Raw genomic sequence first — 16,688 nt, forward strand, 5'->3', positions numbered from 1 at the left:
ATTCACTATATTATTCAGCTCCAGAATTTTTGTTTAGTTCTTTTTTACTATTTCCAGGTCTTTTTTTAAAAAAGATTTTATTTATTTATTAGAGAGCAGGAAAGAGAGCAAGTCAGGGGAAGGACAGAGAGAGGGAGTGAGAATCTCTAGCAGACCCGGGGCTGAATCCCACGACCCTGAGATCATGACCTGAGCTGAAACCAAGAGTCAGACACTTAACTGACCGAGGCATCCAGGTGCCCTTCCAACTCTTTATTAAACTTCTCGTTTTGTTCATATAGAGATTTTCTCATTTTATTGAACTGGCTTTTTTCCCTTAAGATTTTATTTATTATTAATTTATTTATTTATTATTTATTTATTTATTTTGGAGAGAGCATGTGTGTGATCGGGGCAGGAGGATTCTCAAAGGCAGAGGGATAAGCAGACTCTGCACTGATCATAAGCTCAATGCAGGGCTGGGTCTCATGATCCTGAGATCAGGACCTGAGATGAAATCAAGAGTCAGATGTTTAACTGACTGAGCCACCTAGCCACCCCTGAGTTGGCTTTTTGTTTTTTCTTGTAGCTCATTGAATTTCCTTAAAGCTACCATTTTGAATTCTTTTTTGGGTACATTACAGATCTCCATGTGTTTGAGATAGATTACTGGAAGATTATTGTGATCCTTTGGTGGTGTCACATTTCCTTGACTTTTTATATTCTTTGAAGTTTTGCATTGCTGTCTTCGCATTTGAAGTAGTCTTTAATGACTACCTTTCCAGCGTGTCCAAACCTGATTTTTTTCTTTTTTTTGCTCCGGTGGTGTGCTGAAACTTTTCTGCAGGAAATCTGGTTTTCCAAAAAAGCTCTGTCATCCATGGGTGATTATCTAAGACAATGTTTTCCAGGGGCTCCCAGATGTCGCTGAGAGGAAGGGGCTGGAGCCAATTTATGGGCTATTGCTAGTTCCACAGCTGGGACTGTAGTGAGTGTGCCTGTTATCCGATGCATGGTAGGCCAGACTTTTCCTAGGCCCTTTGGTATATGGTGCTTGATACCACAGAGAGGTCCATAGCAGTTTTGTCCCCACAAATGACATTGTGTTATAATTGTATATTTATCTGTCTTTGAAGCAAGGGATGTATATTTCCTTACAAACGGTGGACTTCATAACTGTTCTGTGAATTAATTAATGAATTGAGACAGGCAAAAGGATTTTACAAAAATTGATTTTTTTATTCTTTATGGTAAAATTATTAGGAAACATTAGCCTGGGTGGCTCAGTCTAAGGTTAAGTGTCTGCCTTCAGCTCAGGTCATGATCTTGGGGTCCTGGGATTGAGCCCCACATGGGGCTCTGTGCTTGGTGGGGAATCTGCTTCTCCCTCTGCCTGCTGCTCCCTCTGCTTGTGCTCATGCTCTCTCTTACTCTCTCTCTCTCAAATAAATAAATAAATAAAATCTTTTTAAAAAATTGGCTTTTTAATGGCTGTTTTTTAAAGTAATGATCCTAGTTTGAGTATAAAGGAAGCAAGGAAAGGTAAAAATGAAAAATGGACATCAAAAGAAACTCTGATTACACCACCCTTTGAGAAGGTTGACTCCCCAACTTATTGTCCACTACAAGTGAATGATGACAGCCCTTTACGTGAAATGGATCAGGATGAAGGAAGGTAAAATCTATAAATTATTTCCCTCTGAAGGAATTCTAGCAGTGATTACTTTTTAAGGAAATAAAACGCTGTAGTGTCGGTACAGGCTAAGGCAAGAAATACTCAAGTATATCAGACACACTGCTTGATAGGTGAAGATGAGGACAAGTGACTTTGCCAAGGAGCAGTTTCAGTAGTCACCATGGAAGCTGGACTGTAATGAATAAGTATAAACACCCCTTAGAAAATTTTTACGGGGAAAGATAATAGAGATGTGGAAGATAACTGAAAAAGAATGTGGAATTCAAGGGGATTTTCTTTCTTATTCTAAGATGGGAACTTTTAGAGTATTTTTTTAATAATATTTTTTATTATGTTAGTCACTATACAGTACATCTCTAGTTTTTGATATAAAGTTCCCTGATTCATTACTTGCGTATAACACCCAGTTCACCATGCAATACGCGCCCTCCTTAATACCCATCACCAGCCTATCCCCTTCCCCCACCCCCTGAAGCCCTCAGTTTGTTTCCCAGAGTCCATAGTCTCTCATGGTTCATTCCCCCTTCTGTTTACCCCCCCTTTCTTCTTCCCTTTCTTCTCCCACCAATCTTCCTACTTCTTATGTTCCATAAATGAGTGAAACCATATGATAATTGTCTTTCTCTGCTTGACTTATTTCGCTTAGCATTATCTCCTCCAGTCCCGTCCATGTTGCAGCAGATGTTGAGAAATCATTCTTTTTGATGGCTGAGTAATATTCCATTGTATCTATGGACCACATCTTCTTAATCCAGTCATCTGTTGAAGGGCATCTCGGCTCCTTCCACGATTTAACTATTGTGGACAATGCTGCTACGAACATTGGGGTGCATATGGCCCTTCTCTTCACTACGTCTGTATCTTTGGGGTAAATACCCAGTAGTGCAATTGCTGGATCTTAGGGGGGCTCAATTTTTAACTTTTTAAGGGACCTCCACACTGTTTTCCAAAGTGGCTGTACCAACTTGCATTCCCACCAACAGTGTAAGAGGGATCCCCTTTCTCCACATCCTCTCCAACATTTGTTGTTTCCTGCCTTGTCAATTTTTGCCATTCTGACTGGCGTAAGGTGGTATCTAACTGTGGTTTTGATTTGAATTTCCGTGATGGCTAATGATTTTGAACATTTTTTCATGTGTCTGTTAGCCATTTGTATGTCTTCATTGGAAAAGTGTCTGTTCATATCTTCTGCCCATTTTTTGATTTGATTATTTCTTTCCCGTGCATTGAGTTTGAGAAGTTCTTTGTAGATCTTGGATACTAATCTTTTATCTCTAGTGTCATTGGCAGATATCTTCTTCCATTCCTTGGACTGCCTCTTAGTTTTTTTGACTGTTTCCTTGGCTGTGCAGAAGCTTGTTATCTTGATGAAGACCCACAAGTTCATTTTTTCTTATGTTTCTCTTGCCTTTGGAGATGTGTAATGAAAAAAGTCGCATGGCCAACGTCAAAGAGGTTGCTGCCTATGTTCTCCTCTAGGATTTTGATGGATTCCTGTCTCACATCGAGGTGTTTCATCCATTTGGAGTTTGTCTTTGTGTATGGTGTGAGACAGTGGTCAAGTTTCATTTTTTTGCATGTAGCTGTCCAATTTTCCCAGCACCATTTATTGAAGAGACTGTCTTGTTTCCACTGGATGTTTTTTCCTGCTTTGTCAAAGATCAGTTGCCCAAAGAGCTGAGGGTCCATTTCTGGACTCTGCTTCATGGGTCTATGTGTCTGTTTTTGTGCCAGTACCATGCTGTCTTTGTGATCACAGCTTTGTAGTATAGCTTGAAGTCTGGCAACATGATGCCCCCATTTTTTTTTTCCTTTTCAACAATTCCTTGTAGATTCAGGGTCTTTTCTGGTTCCACACAGATTTAATTGCTGTTTGTTCCAGTTCTTTGAAAAATGTCATTGGTATTTTGATCGGGATGGCATTGAAAGTGTAGATTGCTCTGGGTAGCATAGACATTTTAACTATGTTTATTCTTCTGATCAATGAGCATGGAATATTTTTCCATCTTTTTGTGTCTTCTTCGTTGTCTTTCAAGAGTGATTTGTAGTTTCTAGAATATAGATCCTTTATGTCTCTGGTTAAGTTAATTCCGAGATAATGTATGATTTTTGGTGCTATTATAAATGGAATGGATTCCCTAATTTCTCTTTCTTCAATCTCATTGTTCATGTATAGAATTGCAACTGATTTCTGCGCATTGATTTTCTATCCCGCCACATTACTGAATTGCTCTATAATTTCTAGTAGTTTGGGGGTGGATTCTTTTGGGTTTTCCATATAGAGTATCATCTCATCTGCAAAGAGAGACAGTTTGACTTCTTCTTTGCCAATTTGGATAGCTTTTATCCCTTTTTGTTGTCTGATTGGTGTTGCAAGGACTTCTAGTCCTATGTTGAATAATAGTGGTGAGAGTGGGCATCCTTGCCGTGTTCCTGATCTTAAGGGAAAGGCTTCCAGCTTTCCCCATTGAGTAGATATTTGCTGTAGCCTTTTCATAGATGGTTTTTTATGAAATTGAGGAATGTACCCTCTATCCCTACACTCTGAAGTGTTTTAATCAGGAAAGGATGCTGTATCTTGTCAAATGCTTTTTCTGCATCTATTGGGAGGATCATATGGTTCTTGACTCTCTTCTTGTTGATATGATCTATCACTTGATGGATTTGCGAATGTTGAACCACCCTTGCATCCCAGGGATGAATCCACTTGGTCATGATGGATAATCTTTTAATGTACTGTTGGATCCTATTAGCTAGGATCTTGTTGACAATTTTGGCGTCCATATTCATCAGGGATATCAGTTTGTAATTATCCTTTTTGATGAGATCTTTGCCTGGTTTGGGGATCAAGGTAATACTGGCCTCATAGAATGAGTTTGGTAGTTTTCCTTCTGTTTCTGTTTTTTGAAACAGCTTCAGGAGAATAAATATTATTATTCTTTGAATGTTTGGTAGAATTCCTGGGGGAATCCATCAGGCCCTGTAGTCTTCTTTATCGGAAGGTTTTTAATCACTGCTCCAATCTCTTCATAATTAATCGGTCTGTTTAAAAAACCAATGTCTTCCTGTTTCAGTCTTGGTAGTTTATAGGTTTCCAGGAAGGCATCCATTTCTTCCAGGTTGTTTAATTTATTGGCCTAAGCTGTTGATAAAAGTTTCTAATGATACTTCCAATTTCATTGGTCTTGGTTTTGACCTCTCCCTTTTCATTTATAATTTTATTAATTTGGGTCCTTTCTCTATTCTTTTGAATAAGTCTGGCCAGTGGCTTATCAATCTTATTTATTCTTTCAAAGAACCAGCTTCTAGTTCTGGTGATCTGCTCTACTGTGCTCCTGGTTTCTAATTCATTGATCTCTGCTCTAATCTTGATCAACTGCTTTCTTGTGCGTGGGTTAGGCCTATTCTTCTGCTCCTGTTCCAGCTTCTTGAGGTGAGAATATAAAAACTGCATTTTAGATTTTTCTATTCATTTGAGTGAGGCTTGGATGGCTATGTATTTTCCCCTTAGGACTGCCTTTGCAGTGTCCCATAGGTTTTGGACCATTGTGTTTCCATTCTCGTTGGTCTCCATAAATTGTTTAAATTGATTTTTGATTTCCTGGTTTATCCAATGATTCTTGAGTAGGATGGTTCTCAGTTTCCCAGTGTTTGAGTTTCTTCCAAATTTTTCCTTGTGATTGAGTTCCAGTTTCAAAGCATTGTGGTCTGAGAATATGCAGGGAATAATCTCAGACTTTTGGTATCGGTTGAGACCTGTTTTGTGACCCAGCATATGATCTATTCTGGAGAACGTTCCATGTGCATTCGAAAAGAATGAGTATTCTTTCGTTCTGGGGCGTAGTGTTCTATATATATCTTTGAGGTCCATCTGGTCTAGTATGGCATTCAAAGCTCTTTTTCCTTTGTTGATTTTCTGCTTAGGTGATCTGTCTATTGCTGATAGTGGAGTGTTGAGTTCCCCTACTATTAACGTATTTTTATCTATATGTCTCTTTATTCTGGTTAAGAGTTGGCTTGTGTATCTTGCTGCTCCCCTGTTGGGGGTGTAGATATTTATAATTGTCATATCCACTTGTTGGATACATCCTTTAAGAATAATATGGTGTCCTTCTGTATCTCTAACTACAGTCTTTAGTTTACAATCTAATCTGTCTGATATAAGAATTGTTACCCAGCTTTCTTTTGAGGTCCATTGGCATGAAAAATGGTATTCCATCCCTTCGCTTTCAGTCTGAATGTATCTTTAGGTTCAAATGAGTCTCTTGTAGACAGCAAATGGTTGGGTCATGCCTTTTAATCCAATCTGCAACCCTGTGGCATTTTATGGGAACATTTAGGCCATTCACATTGGGAGTGATTATTGAGAGATATGATTTTAATGATGTCATGTTGCCTGTAAAGTCTTTGTTTTTATAGCTTGTAACTTTCTGTTCTGTATCACTCTTGGGGCCTTTTTGGTTTTATTGAACCCCCCTTAATATCTCCTGTAGGGCTGGTTTTGTGGTTTCAAAATTGGTCAGTGTCTGGCGATTCTGGAAGGTCCTTATCTCTCCATCAATTCTGAATGCCAGCCTTGCTGGATAAAGGATCCTTGGCTGCATGTTTTTCTCTGAAAGAGCTTTAAAAATGCCCCCCAACCCTTTCTCTCATTCCAGGTCTTATGTAGACAGGTATGATGTAATCCTAATATTTTTGCCTTTGTACGTGAGAAATTCCTTTGCCCTGGCCACTTTCAATAGTGTATCCTTGGATCTAATATTTCCAAATTGCACTATGACGTGACATGGCGTAGGTTTGTCGTGGTTGAATTTGGGAGGGGTCCTCTCTGCCTCTTGGACATGAATACTGTTTCCTTTGCTAGATTAGGGAAGTTTTCAGCTACAATTTGTTCAGATATCTCTTCTAGACCTCTCTCTTTCTCCACCCCCTTGGGGATGCCAGTGATTCTGACATTGGAACGTTTCATTGAGTCAGTAATGTCCCGTCACCTACATTCTTGAGATTGGATTTTTTTGAGCCAAGTTTCTGTTTTAGCTTTCTCTTCTACCATCCCATCCTCCAATTCACTAATTCATTCTTCTGCCTCATTTACCCTGGCCGTCAGAGCATCTAGTTTTGACTGCATTTGATTCATAGCATTTTTAATTTCTGCCAGTTTCGCTCTCATTTCCGCCCTTAGAGATTCTATATTCTTGTTAATATTTGCATTAATATTTTTTTCAAGTCTACACATTATCTTTTTTTTTTTTTTAAAGGTTTTATTTATTCGACAGAGATAGAGACAGCCAGTAAGAGAGGGAACACAAGCAGGGGGAGTGGGAGAGGAAGAAGCAGGCTCATAGCGGAGGAGCCTGATGTGGGGCTCGATCCCATAACGCCGGGATCACGCCCTGAGCCGAAGGCAGACGCTTAACCGCTGTGCCACCCAGGCGCCCCTCAAGTCTACACATTATCTTGACCATTGTTACTCTGAAATCCATTTCTGATAATTTGGTTATATCTATATCCATCAGTTTTGTGGCAGAGGCCACAGACTCATTGTCTTTTCTTTGCTGGGGGGGATTTCTCCTTCTCGTCATTTCTATGAGGAGAGGTTGCGGGGTTGCCTATAGCCCAAATTATTGACCAGGACCCAGGCAGTGTGCTCTTGTTTTATAGGGACCTTAGGGATGTGGGCTTCTTGATTTTTCAGCCTGCCTTCTGGGGGAGGGGCCTGCCTTGCTGATATTCAGTCAACCCTGTTTGGGTAGAGTCTCCCTGTCCCCTGCGAAGGGGGATGGGGATTGGTACACTGTGAGCCCGTATTTCCAGGCTTTTGTTCTCTGGCGGCTTTCCCTGGCTGTTTGCTGTGCCTCTTCTGAGAGTCAGAGCAGCAGTGGCTTTATCCTAGCCTCTGTCTCAGAACAGAGAGATCGCAGTCCACTCTCCACTGAGCTCTTCTGGCCTCTTTAACTCTGTTTTTGTTGGTGCTGCTAAAAACCCTGCAGCGTCCCGGGTTGTGCACCCCACCGCCGGCATCCCAGCCCTCACTTCCAGGGCCGGCACGTCTCTGTCCTTTTTGTTTCTAACAGTGCCAGCCACCCTTGTGCAACCTCCCGGGCCCCGTTTCAGTGTGTTCACGCGCACTCCAGAGCGCCAGTTTTCAGACTGGTTGAGCGCGTTCTCCTGGACTCAGTATGGTTCCAGTTAGCTCTCTGGAGCTCCGGTTTTCAGTTTGGATGCGTGCTCATTCCAAGGCTCACGGTCTCTGTCTGCTTTCTCATGGGTGATGGTCCGCGAGTCCGCCCACTCCTCATTGCAGGTGGCTACCGCTTCTGGCGCCCGCGCGCGGAGGCTCCCTCCCCCTTCCGTTTATCTTCCGATATCTGTGGGCGGATTTACAGCTCCCCACTTCGTATCTCAATACTCAGTGCTGGAGATGTTCATTTGTAGAGATCTAGCTGTATCTTCCTGCGTCTCAGGCTGATTCCGTGGGTTTTCAGGATGGTCTGGTTCCTATCCAGCTCCACTCAGGGGACCAGCTGGAAAAGGGGACCCCTACTCCTCCAACATCTTAACTCCTCCTAGAGTAAGTTTGTATGCTGCTGGACATGATTCAATAGAGATAGACTTGGTTATTTAATTTAATTTTGTTGTCATTTCCAAATATTAGAAAGCTTATTGATTGTATTACATTATCTCTTAAAGATTATAGTAATTGTCCTTAGTACTCCTATTCATGTAGTTTTGGGGCAAGAAGTTGTTTATTCAGAACTGGTTCCACAGTGGAGTATTCTCATATAATCGAATGTGCAGATACTATTATTCATAGATTTAAAAAATATATGATAGTAAATATACAAACACTTAGGCCGTTCTGAATAGAACTAATCACTCCTTGATGATTTTAGATATTCAGTGCCTTTGACAGTATCATGAATAGCTATGGTTTTGTTAGTGATTTTGAAGTATCAGGTTATATTAAGTTAATGTTTGATTAGATCTGGGGAAAAGGGAAAGATTTTATTTATTTACAATTGCAAAATAAACTATTAATCTATCATAGATTATTACTTTTGGATAAAGTTCCAAATTACAAAAGCCGTGGTTCCTGTACCAACAGTGTCATTGACACATATTGTGTGCTTACTAAGTGTGTGTTCGTGAATAAACAGTTGAATGAATAAATGAATACCCATTGATGAACTTCTTTAGAAGAAGCAAATCTTTAGTTTTTTGAAAGTAGATTTTAAATATCGCCTAGGTATGAAGTCTTTTTATTTAAAAAAAATATATGTGTAAGATTCAGAAATTATTATTTATACTTAGAGGTAGGAATGGAATGTTAATAGATTTATTTGCTCTCATATTACTTAGAAACACTTAAATATTACTCTCACCACATGTTGTAAAACACATGTTTTGAAGGCAGATATCCTGGTTTGAATTCTGGGTCTACTCCTGACCAGCTGTATGGGCTTGGGAAAGTTACTTATTTCTGTGCCTCATTTTCTTCCTGTGTAAAATACCTAATATAATTACCTACGTTTATAAGATTGTTGTGAGGCTTAAAATACCCTGAAAACGTAGTGAAGTGTTCATAATAATGCATAGTAGTTGCACAGTAAATCCTCAGAACACTAATATCGTGATTATTAAAAAAGGATTTCTTTCATATAAGAATTTAATTTGAACTCTCCAAATAGGTTTTATTTTTTTAAAAAGATTTTATTTATTTATTTGACAGAGAGACAGCCAGTGAGAGAGGGAACACAAGCAGGGGGAGTGGGAGAGGAAGAAGCAGGCTCTCAGGGAGGAGCCTGATGTGGGGCTCGATCCCAGGACTCCGGGATCACGCCCTGAGCTGCCGTCAGGCGCTTAATGACTAAGCCTCTCAGGAGCCCCTCCAAATAGGTTTTAGAGCCAGTAAAAGCTGGTTTTTACTGAAAATGACAACAAAAAATGTAGTATATTTCTTCATATCAAATAATGTAAGTAACGTTACGATTTTCCTTTCCTTTTTGTCAATTTGATCTTAATGTTTTGTTAATATTATTAATAATATGTTTAAATATGATTTAGATATTCTTTGTATTTTAAGTATTTAATATTTGCCTGAAAAGAATTGTTTTTTTTTTAGACCTGCAAAGAAAACATCTAAGGAAAAGAAAGAGGTAAAAATATATATATATATAATTTTACTTCATTTATTAATTTTTTAATTTTTACTTTATTATATTATTTTGATAAATAATATTTATCAGAAATATTATTCCGTGGTAAAAAAAATGACTTTAGTAAAGGTATAGTGACAAAATAGAAGAATTTCTATTTGTTGTGAAAAAGTTATTCAGAAACACTAGTTATTGGTAAAGGTTGTTTTGAGAAAAATCAGTTCTTTAAGAAAGTACCTATGTTTTTGCTCTTATAAGAAGATGGGTATTTATCATCTCTCTACACTTAGTATATTTTATAAATATTTGGGAGACATTTTGAAATTATTATTTATTTGTAGGTCAAAAAGCAAATTAATTTTATGGATGACCTTGATGACTTAACTCTGTCATCTGGAACAGCTTCAGAGGATTGCAAGTTGCCTTGCTTTAATTTTAGGAGTTGCATGTTGCTAATTGAACAACTTGGCATGGATTGTAAAGGTAGGACCATGGTATAAATATAAAGCCTTTACATGTATATTACTGTAGTAATATGTGCACATCTTGTCTAGTGCTGTACCACACAACTGATCTGTTACAGACCTACGCATCTCACAAATATGTTTTTCATGAAGACAGAGAACTGTTGAGTACTCTCAGCCAAAGAGCTATAATTTCCACTATACTTTTCGTCATGAAAATGGCACACCTGATGTGTTTGTTGACTCTGCTTCTCTTCTATGCCTTCACCCAAGGTCAGGTTACCATTTATTTTTCTCCTAGAATACTGAAATAACCTCAGGATGGTTTTCCCTGTCATTCCATCTCCCAGAATCTTGGTCTACGCTGCAACCATAATTATCATGTATTTTTAAAAATTTATATTTCATCACGTTACCCCCTTGCTTAAAGCTTAGCTTTTACTTCTCATTGCTCTAGCATGAAACACCATGGTCCTTAGCTTCATCTTGCATTGTTTCATATCCTTCTTTCCATCTGTGTCTCAGCCACTAGTTTGGATGTTTTTTCCTATAATAGAGCTTCCCCCCCCCCATAGCTTTTGTTAGGTAACTGCACATATATGAAGTGTGTAATTTGATAGTTTTGATATACGTATACTCCTGTGAAACCATAACTGTAATTCAGGCAGTTAATATATCTATCACCCGTAAGTCTCATGTTTCTTTATATCCCCTTATTACAAAACTACCAAATTACTTTCTAAAGTAGTTGCACCATTTTCCATTCCCACCAGCAGTGTATGGGAGTTCTAATTTCTCCCTGTATATTCATGAACACTTAATATTGTCAGTTTTTTAAATCTTAGCCATTCTGATGGGTATGTAGTATATATATCATTACGGTTTTAGTATACATTGCCCTAATAAGATAATGTGGAGCATAGTTTTATGTGCTTATTTGCCATCTGTGTATTTTCTTTGAGCTGTCCAAATTCTTTGTCATTTTAAAAATTAGGTTGTTTTCTTATTTGTTGAGTTTTGAGAATTCTTTGTATATTCTAGATATAGTTTATCACCAGTTTTTTTGCAAAGATTTTCTCCCAGCCTGTGACTTTTCATTCTCTCAACAGTGCCTTTTGAAGAGCAGTTTTTCTTTTTGATGGAATCCAGTTTATCCATTTGTTATTTTATGGATTTTTGCTTTCGGTGTTACTATCTAAGAAATCTTTGCCTAGCACAAGGTCAGAGGTTTTCTCTCATGCTTTCTTTTAGAAGTTTTGTAGTTTAAAAACGTTTCATAGTTTTAGGTCTTACGTTTAGACTGTGAACCATTTTCTTTTCTTTTTTTTTTTTAAGATTTTATTTATTTATTTGACAGAGAGGGAGAGAGGGAGAGCACAAGCAGGGGGAACAGCAGACTGAGGGAGGCTCCCCACTGTGCAGAGATCTGGACATAGGGCTCGATCCCAGGACCCTGGGATCACGACCTGAGCTGAAGGTAGATGCTTAACCAAATGAGCCACCCAGGCACCCCCATTTTGTATTCTTCTTAATTTATGATGCAGAGTATGGATCCAGGTTCATTCTTTTTGCATATGGATATCCAGTTGTCCTAGTACTGTTTGTTGAAAGGCTATATTTTCTTTACTTCATGCCATTTGCATCTTTGTGAGGAACAGTTGACCATATATGTGTGGGTTTATTTATGGACTCTACTCTGTCCCATTGATCTTTTTAGCCTTCTTTACATGAATATCATTCTGTTTTAATTACTACCAGTATATAATAATTTTTGTAATCAGGTGGTTAGTGTTAGTCCTCCAGTTTTGTTCTCTCTCAGGGCTCTTTTGCTATTCTAGATCCTTTGTGTTTCCACATGAATTTTATTTATTTATTTTTTCCACATGCATTTTAGAATCTGCTTGTCATTTTCTAAAAGAAAAACTCTGGTGGTCTTCTGAAAATCAGGTTTGGATTATGTTGGATCTACAGATTAATTTTAACAATACTGAATTTTTCAACCCTGAGCAGAGTATATCTCTCCATTTATATAAGTCTTCTTTAATTTTCTTGGTAATAGTTTATAGTTTTTAGTGTCTAGGTCTTTCTATCTTTTATGATATTACCTGTGATTATTTTTTATTTTTCAATGCAGTTTTAATTTTTAATTAATAATTAAAATTAATTTTTAACACAAATTTTAAATTTTAATTTTTGATTGTTTATTGCTAACATATAGGAATACAGTTGATTTTCATATAATGATTCTATATCCTCCAAACTTGATGAGTTCGTTTATTAGTTCTAGTAGCTTTTAAAAAAATTCTGTCAGATTTTCTACATAACCAAAGGTTATCAGACTTTTTTTGACTACTATTATACTAATTTCTTAAGGCGGAGCCAAAAGTCATCAATTTGAGACTTTTCTTCTTTTCATAAATGTTCATATGAGTGCTACTATAGCAGGTTTCCAGAAATTCTAATATGTTATGTGTTCCTTTTTATTCAGTTCAGAATACTTTCTAATTTCTTCTTTCATTACTTTTTTGAACCAGAGGTTTTTTAAGGATTTTATTTATTTGGGAGAGAGAGACACCATGAGTTTGGCTGGGGGGTGGGGGAAACAGACTCCCCTCTGAGCAGGGAACCCAATGTGGGGCTTTATTCCAGGACCCTGAGTTCATGACCTGAGCTGAAGACAGATGCTTAATCAATTGAGCCACCCAGGCACCCTAACCCAGGGATTATTTAGATGTGTGTTAATTAGTTTGCAAATATTTGAGTATTTTCCAGAGATTTTGTTTTTTTAACAATTTTATTTATTTATTTGACAGAGAGAGACAGCCAGTGATAGAGGAAACACAAGCAGGGGGAGTGGGAGAGGAAGAAGCAGGCTTCCAGCAGAGGAGCCTGATGTGGGGCTCGATCCCAGAACGCCAGGATCACAATCCCTGAGCTGAAGGCAGATGCTTAATCAACTGAGCCACCCAGGCACCCTGACCCAGGGATTATTTAGATGTGTGTTAATTAGTTTGCAAATATTCAAGTATTTTCCAGAGCTATTTTTATTCTTGATTTCTAATTTGATTTCTCTGTGGTTACAGAACACACTTTTATGACTTCAGTACTTTTGACTTACTCCTCTTATTACAATTTATTTTGTGATGCAAAATATAGTCTCTTTTGGTAAATGTTCTATGGAAACTTGAGAGGAATGGTGGTGTTCAAGTCTACTATACTCTTGCTGATTTTCTGCCTGTTGAAATCTCAGACTATAATTGTGAATTTGCCTGTTTTCTGCAATTCTATCGATTTTTGCTTTATGTATTTTGAACCTATTAATAGATGCATGAACATTTAGGTTTGTTATGCTTCTTTCAGTTGACCCTTTTATCATTATAAAATGACCTTATTTATTGCTGCTAATGTTTTTTGCTTTGATATCTATTTTGTCTGGTATTAACATAGCCACTGAGGCTCAGCCTTCTTTTGTCAAGTGTTAGTGTGGTCTGTCATATTTCTGGCCTTTTAACAAATTTGTGTCTTTACACTTAAATTGCATTTTTTTTATAGGTGGCATATAATTAGGTCTTCCTTTTTTATCCATTTTGAGAGTCTGCCTTTTAATTGAGGCTTTTCAACCATTTTCATTTCATGTGATTGTTGATGTAGTTGATTTGAATCTGTCGGCATGTTGTTTGACTCCCATTTGTCCTTTTTGCTGTTTGTTCCCATTCTCTTCTTTTTCTGCTTTCTTTTAGATTAATCAAGTAATTTCTATGATTTAGTTTAATGTGTGTGTGTGTGTATGTATGTATTTTGCTTACTAATAACTCTTTAGTTTTGCTATTTTAGTGATTAGGGTTTAAAGTATATGATTTAAGCATCACAATCCACCTTCAAGTAATGTTTTACCACATCATGTGTAGTTTAAGAAAATTATAATAGTTAACTTCCAATTCTCCTCTCCTACCCAGATCCTTCTGGATCTGTGGGAGTATAATTTTCTTCTGGTTTAGAAACGTTTTGGTCATTTTTTCTTTTCTTTTTTTTTTTTTAAGATTTTATTCATTTATTTCAGAGAGAGAGAATGCATGAGCAGGGGGAGGGGCAGAAAGAGAAGAAGGAGACTCCCCTCTAAGTAGGGAGTTCAACATGGGGCTTGATCCCAGGGCCCTGAGATCATGACCTGAGCTGAAGGCAGATGCCCACTGACTAAGCCACCCAGGTGCCCCAGTCATTTTTTGTTCAAATATTTTTTTCTGGTTCCTTTCCTCTGCCTCTTTGGGGAATTGTAGATTAGCCACTTGAAGTTTTCTCACAGTTTTCTGATGTCAATTTCAGTCTTTTATTTTGTGATGTCTAATACGTGTTTATTCCTATCCAATGTATTTTTCACGTCTGACATAATTTACATCTCTGTAAGTTGTATTTGGTTTTTTAAAAATAGCTTTTATGCCTCTACTTACCTTTTTATGCTTCCTTTTGAGATATAGCTAAGTTGATTACAAACAGTTGACCCTTTCCAGTCCCATTCTTATGAATTGTTAGGTGAATCCAGAGTAGTGCTCAGCCTAGAGCTCATTGTTCCCCACCGCTGAGGCAAGACCTACTACTGTATTCATTGTGCTACAGGCTATGAGTTTTCCCAGCAAGGCTAATGGGAATCGATACTATCCCTGGTGCTGTGTGAGCACCAGCGGAGCCCTCTGCAGATCTCTAGAGTTCTTTGTTCTGCTTTCTTCTCTCCAGTGTTTTGACCTCTGATCTCTATCTGCCTTGGTTTCACCGGATTCTCAGTTTCGTCATCTCAACTTCAGGAATCTGGTGGAGTCTGTCTCAGTGTTTTCACCTGTGTCATGGTCAGTGGAAATTCTCCCAAGGCAGTGAGCTCGGGTATGTGTTAGGCTAACTTCTTTTGTTTTCAGGGATCATTGTCCTTCATTGACTGAAGTCTTTTGTCTTGAAAATAATTTGAAAATGTATTTTATCTTTTTGTGTTTGGCTTGTTTCAGGTAGGAAGGTAAATCAGTACCTGTTACTCCATCTTGGCCAGAAGCAGATTGCAACAGAACTTTGGCACATGCTGTAGGCTGTCTTGAATGCTCTTCTTCCTCCTTTGCTCACTTGCTTCCTGCTCCTCCTTCATTTCTCAGAATAGTTCTCTCTTCCTCAAGGAATCTTCCCTTCCCAGTGTAGATCACGTTATGTTATGCGATCCTAGAAATCTGTTTCCTTATAGGAACTATCTGAATTTGTAATTGTCATTTTATTTGTCTTTCCCTTTCACTAGACTTGAAGCTAAATAAGAGCCAGGGATCTTATCTGTTTAATCTGCAGAGCTTAGTATAATATCTTTTTTTTTTAAGATTTTATTTAGAGAGAGAGAGAGAGTGCACAAGCTGGGGGAGGGACAGAGGCAGAGGGGGAGGGAGAAGCAGACTCCCCACTGGGTAGGGAGCTCAATGCAGAGCTTGATCCCAGGACCCTGAGATCATGACCTGAGCTGAAGGCAGATGCTTAACAGACTGAGCCACCCAGGTGCCCGTATAATATCTTTTACATTGAAGTCATTCAATATATATTTGTTTAATGTATGAATGAGTGAATGTGAAAGCACATAGTCCTTTATATGCAAAAAGTACTGATATTTTATTTCTTTTTTTAAGGTTTAATTTATTTGAGAGTGAGCATGAGTGGGGGGTGAGAGAAGAACAGAGGGGGAAGGAGGGGGCATGGAAAGAATCTCAAGGAGACTGTGTGCTGAGTGAGGAGCCCCATGCGGGGCTTGATCCCATGACTCTGAGATTATGACCTCAGCTGAAACCTGACTCGGATGCTTAACCAACTGAGCCATCCAGGTCCCCTATATATTTTGTTTTTGTTTTTTCTCTGATGTAGATTCTGTTAATTTATTAAAAATCCAGGATGCGGTTCTTTCGTATGAAAGATTAATAGAACTTAAAAACACTCACTGTGAACAACTTATAAAAAAAAATAAAAAAATGGAAAGTAGGGTTAACAGACTACAAAAGGAGCTATCAGAAACAAAAGAAATTAAATCGCAGTTGGAGCAGCAAAAAGTGGAATGGGAACAAGAACTCTGCAGTTTGAGGTATGACGTCTTGGTTTTAAGGAAGTATTTGAACTATTTACTTTTTTTGTTTTTTAAATAGGTTCCATACCCAGTGTGGGGCTTGAACTCACAGCCATGAGATCAAGAGTTGCATGCTCTACTGACTGAGCCAGCCAGGCGCCCCTTGAGCTATTGACTTTTATACTACAGATATGTAGGAGAAGTTTTGTAGTTGCTAATTTACCTTCTGGGATTTTATAGGGAAGAAAACTTCTTTAGTATTGTGACGTATGAGATTCTTCTAAATAATACAGCAAGTTCTTAACAGTGAATATTTC

At 38.1% G+C, this 16,688-nt stretch overlaps 1 protein-coding gene across 1 annotated transcript in view; it reads left to right on the forward strand.

Annotated features, from left to right (window-relative positions):
- The window catches only part of ANKRD26 (ankyrin repeat domain 26), a 120,210-nt gene that overhangs the window by 55,050 nt on the left and 48,472 nt on the right, over positions 1-16,688 (forward strand). The window contains 4 exon segments of the mRNA XM_034644369.1: positions 1,502-1,654; positions 9,798-9,831; positions 10,173-10,314; positions 16,176-16,389. Coding sequence (XP_034500260.1) covers positions 1,502-1,654; positions 9,798-9,831; positions 10,173-10,314; positions 16,176-16,389 — 543 coding nt within the window.

Source organism: Ailuropoda melanoleuca, chromosome 15, assembly GCF_002007445.2.
Source record: "Ailuropoda melanoleuca isolate Jingjing chromosome 15, ASM200744v2, whole genome shotgun sequence".
Lineage (NCBI taxonomy): Eukaryota > Metazoa > Chordata > Mammalia > Carnivora > Ursidae > Ailuropoda > Ailuropoda melanoleuca.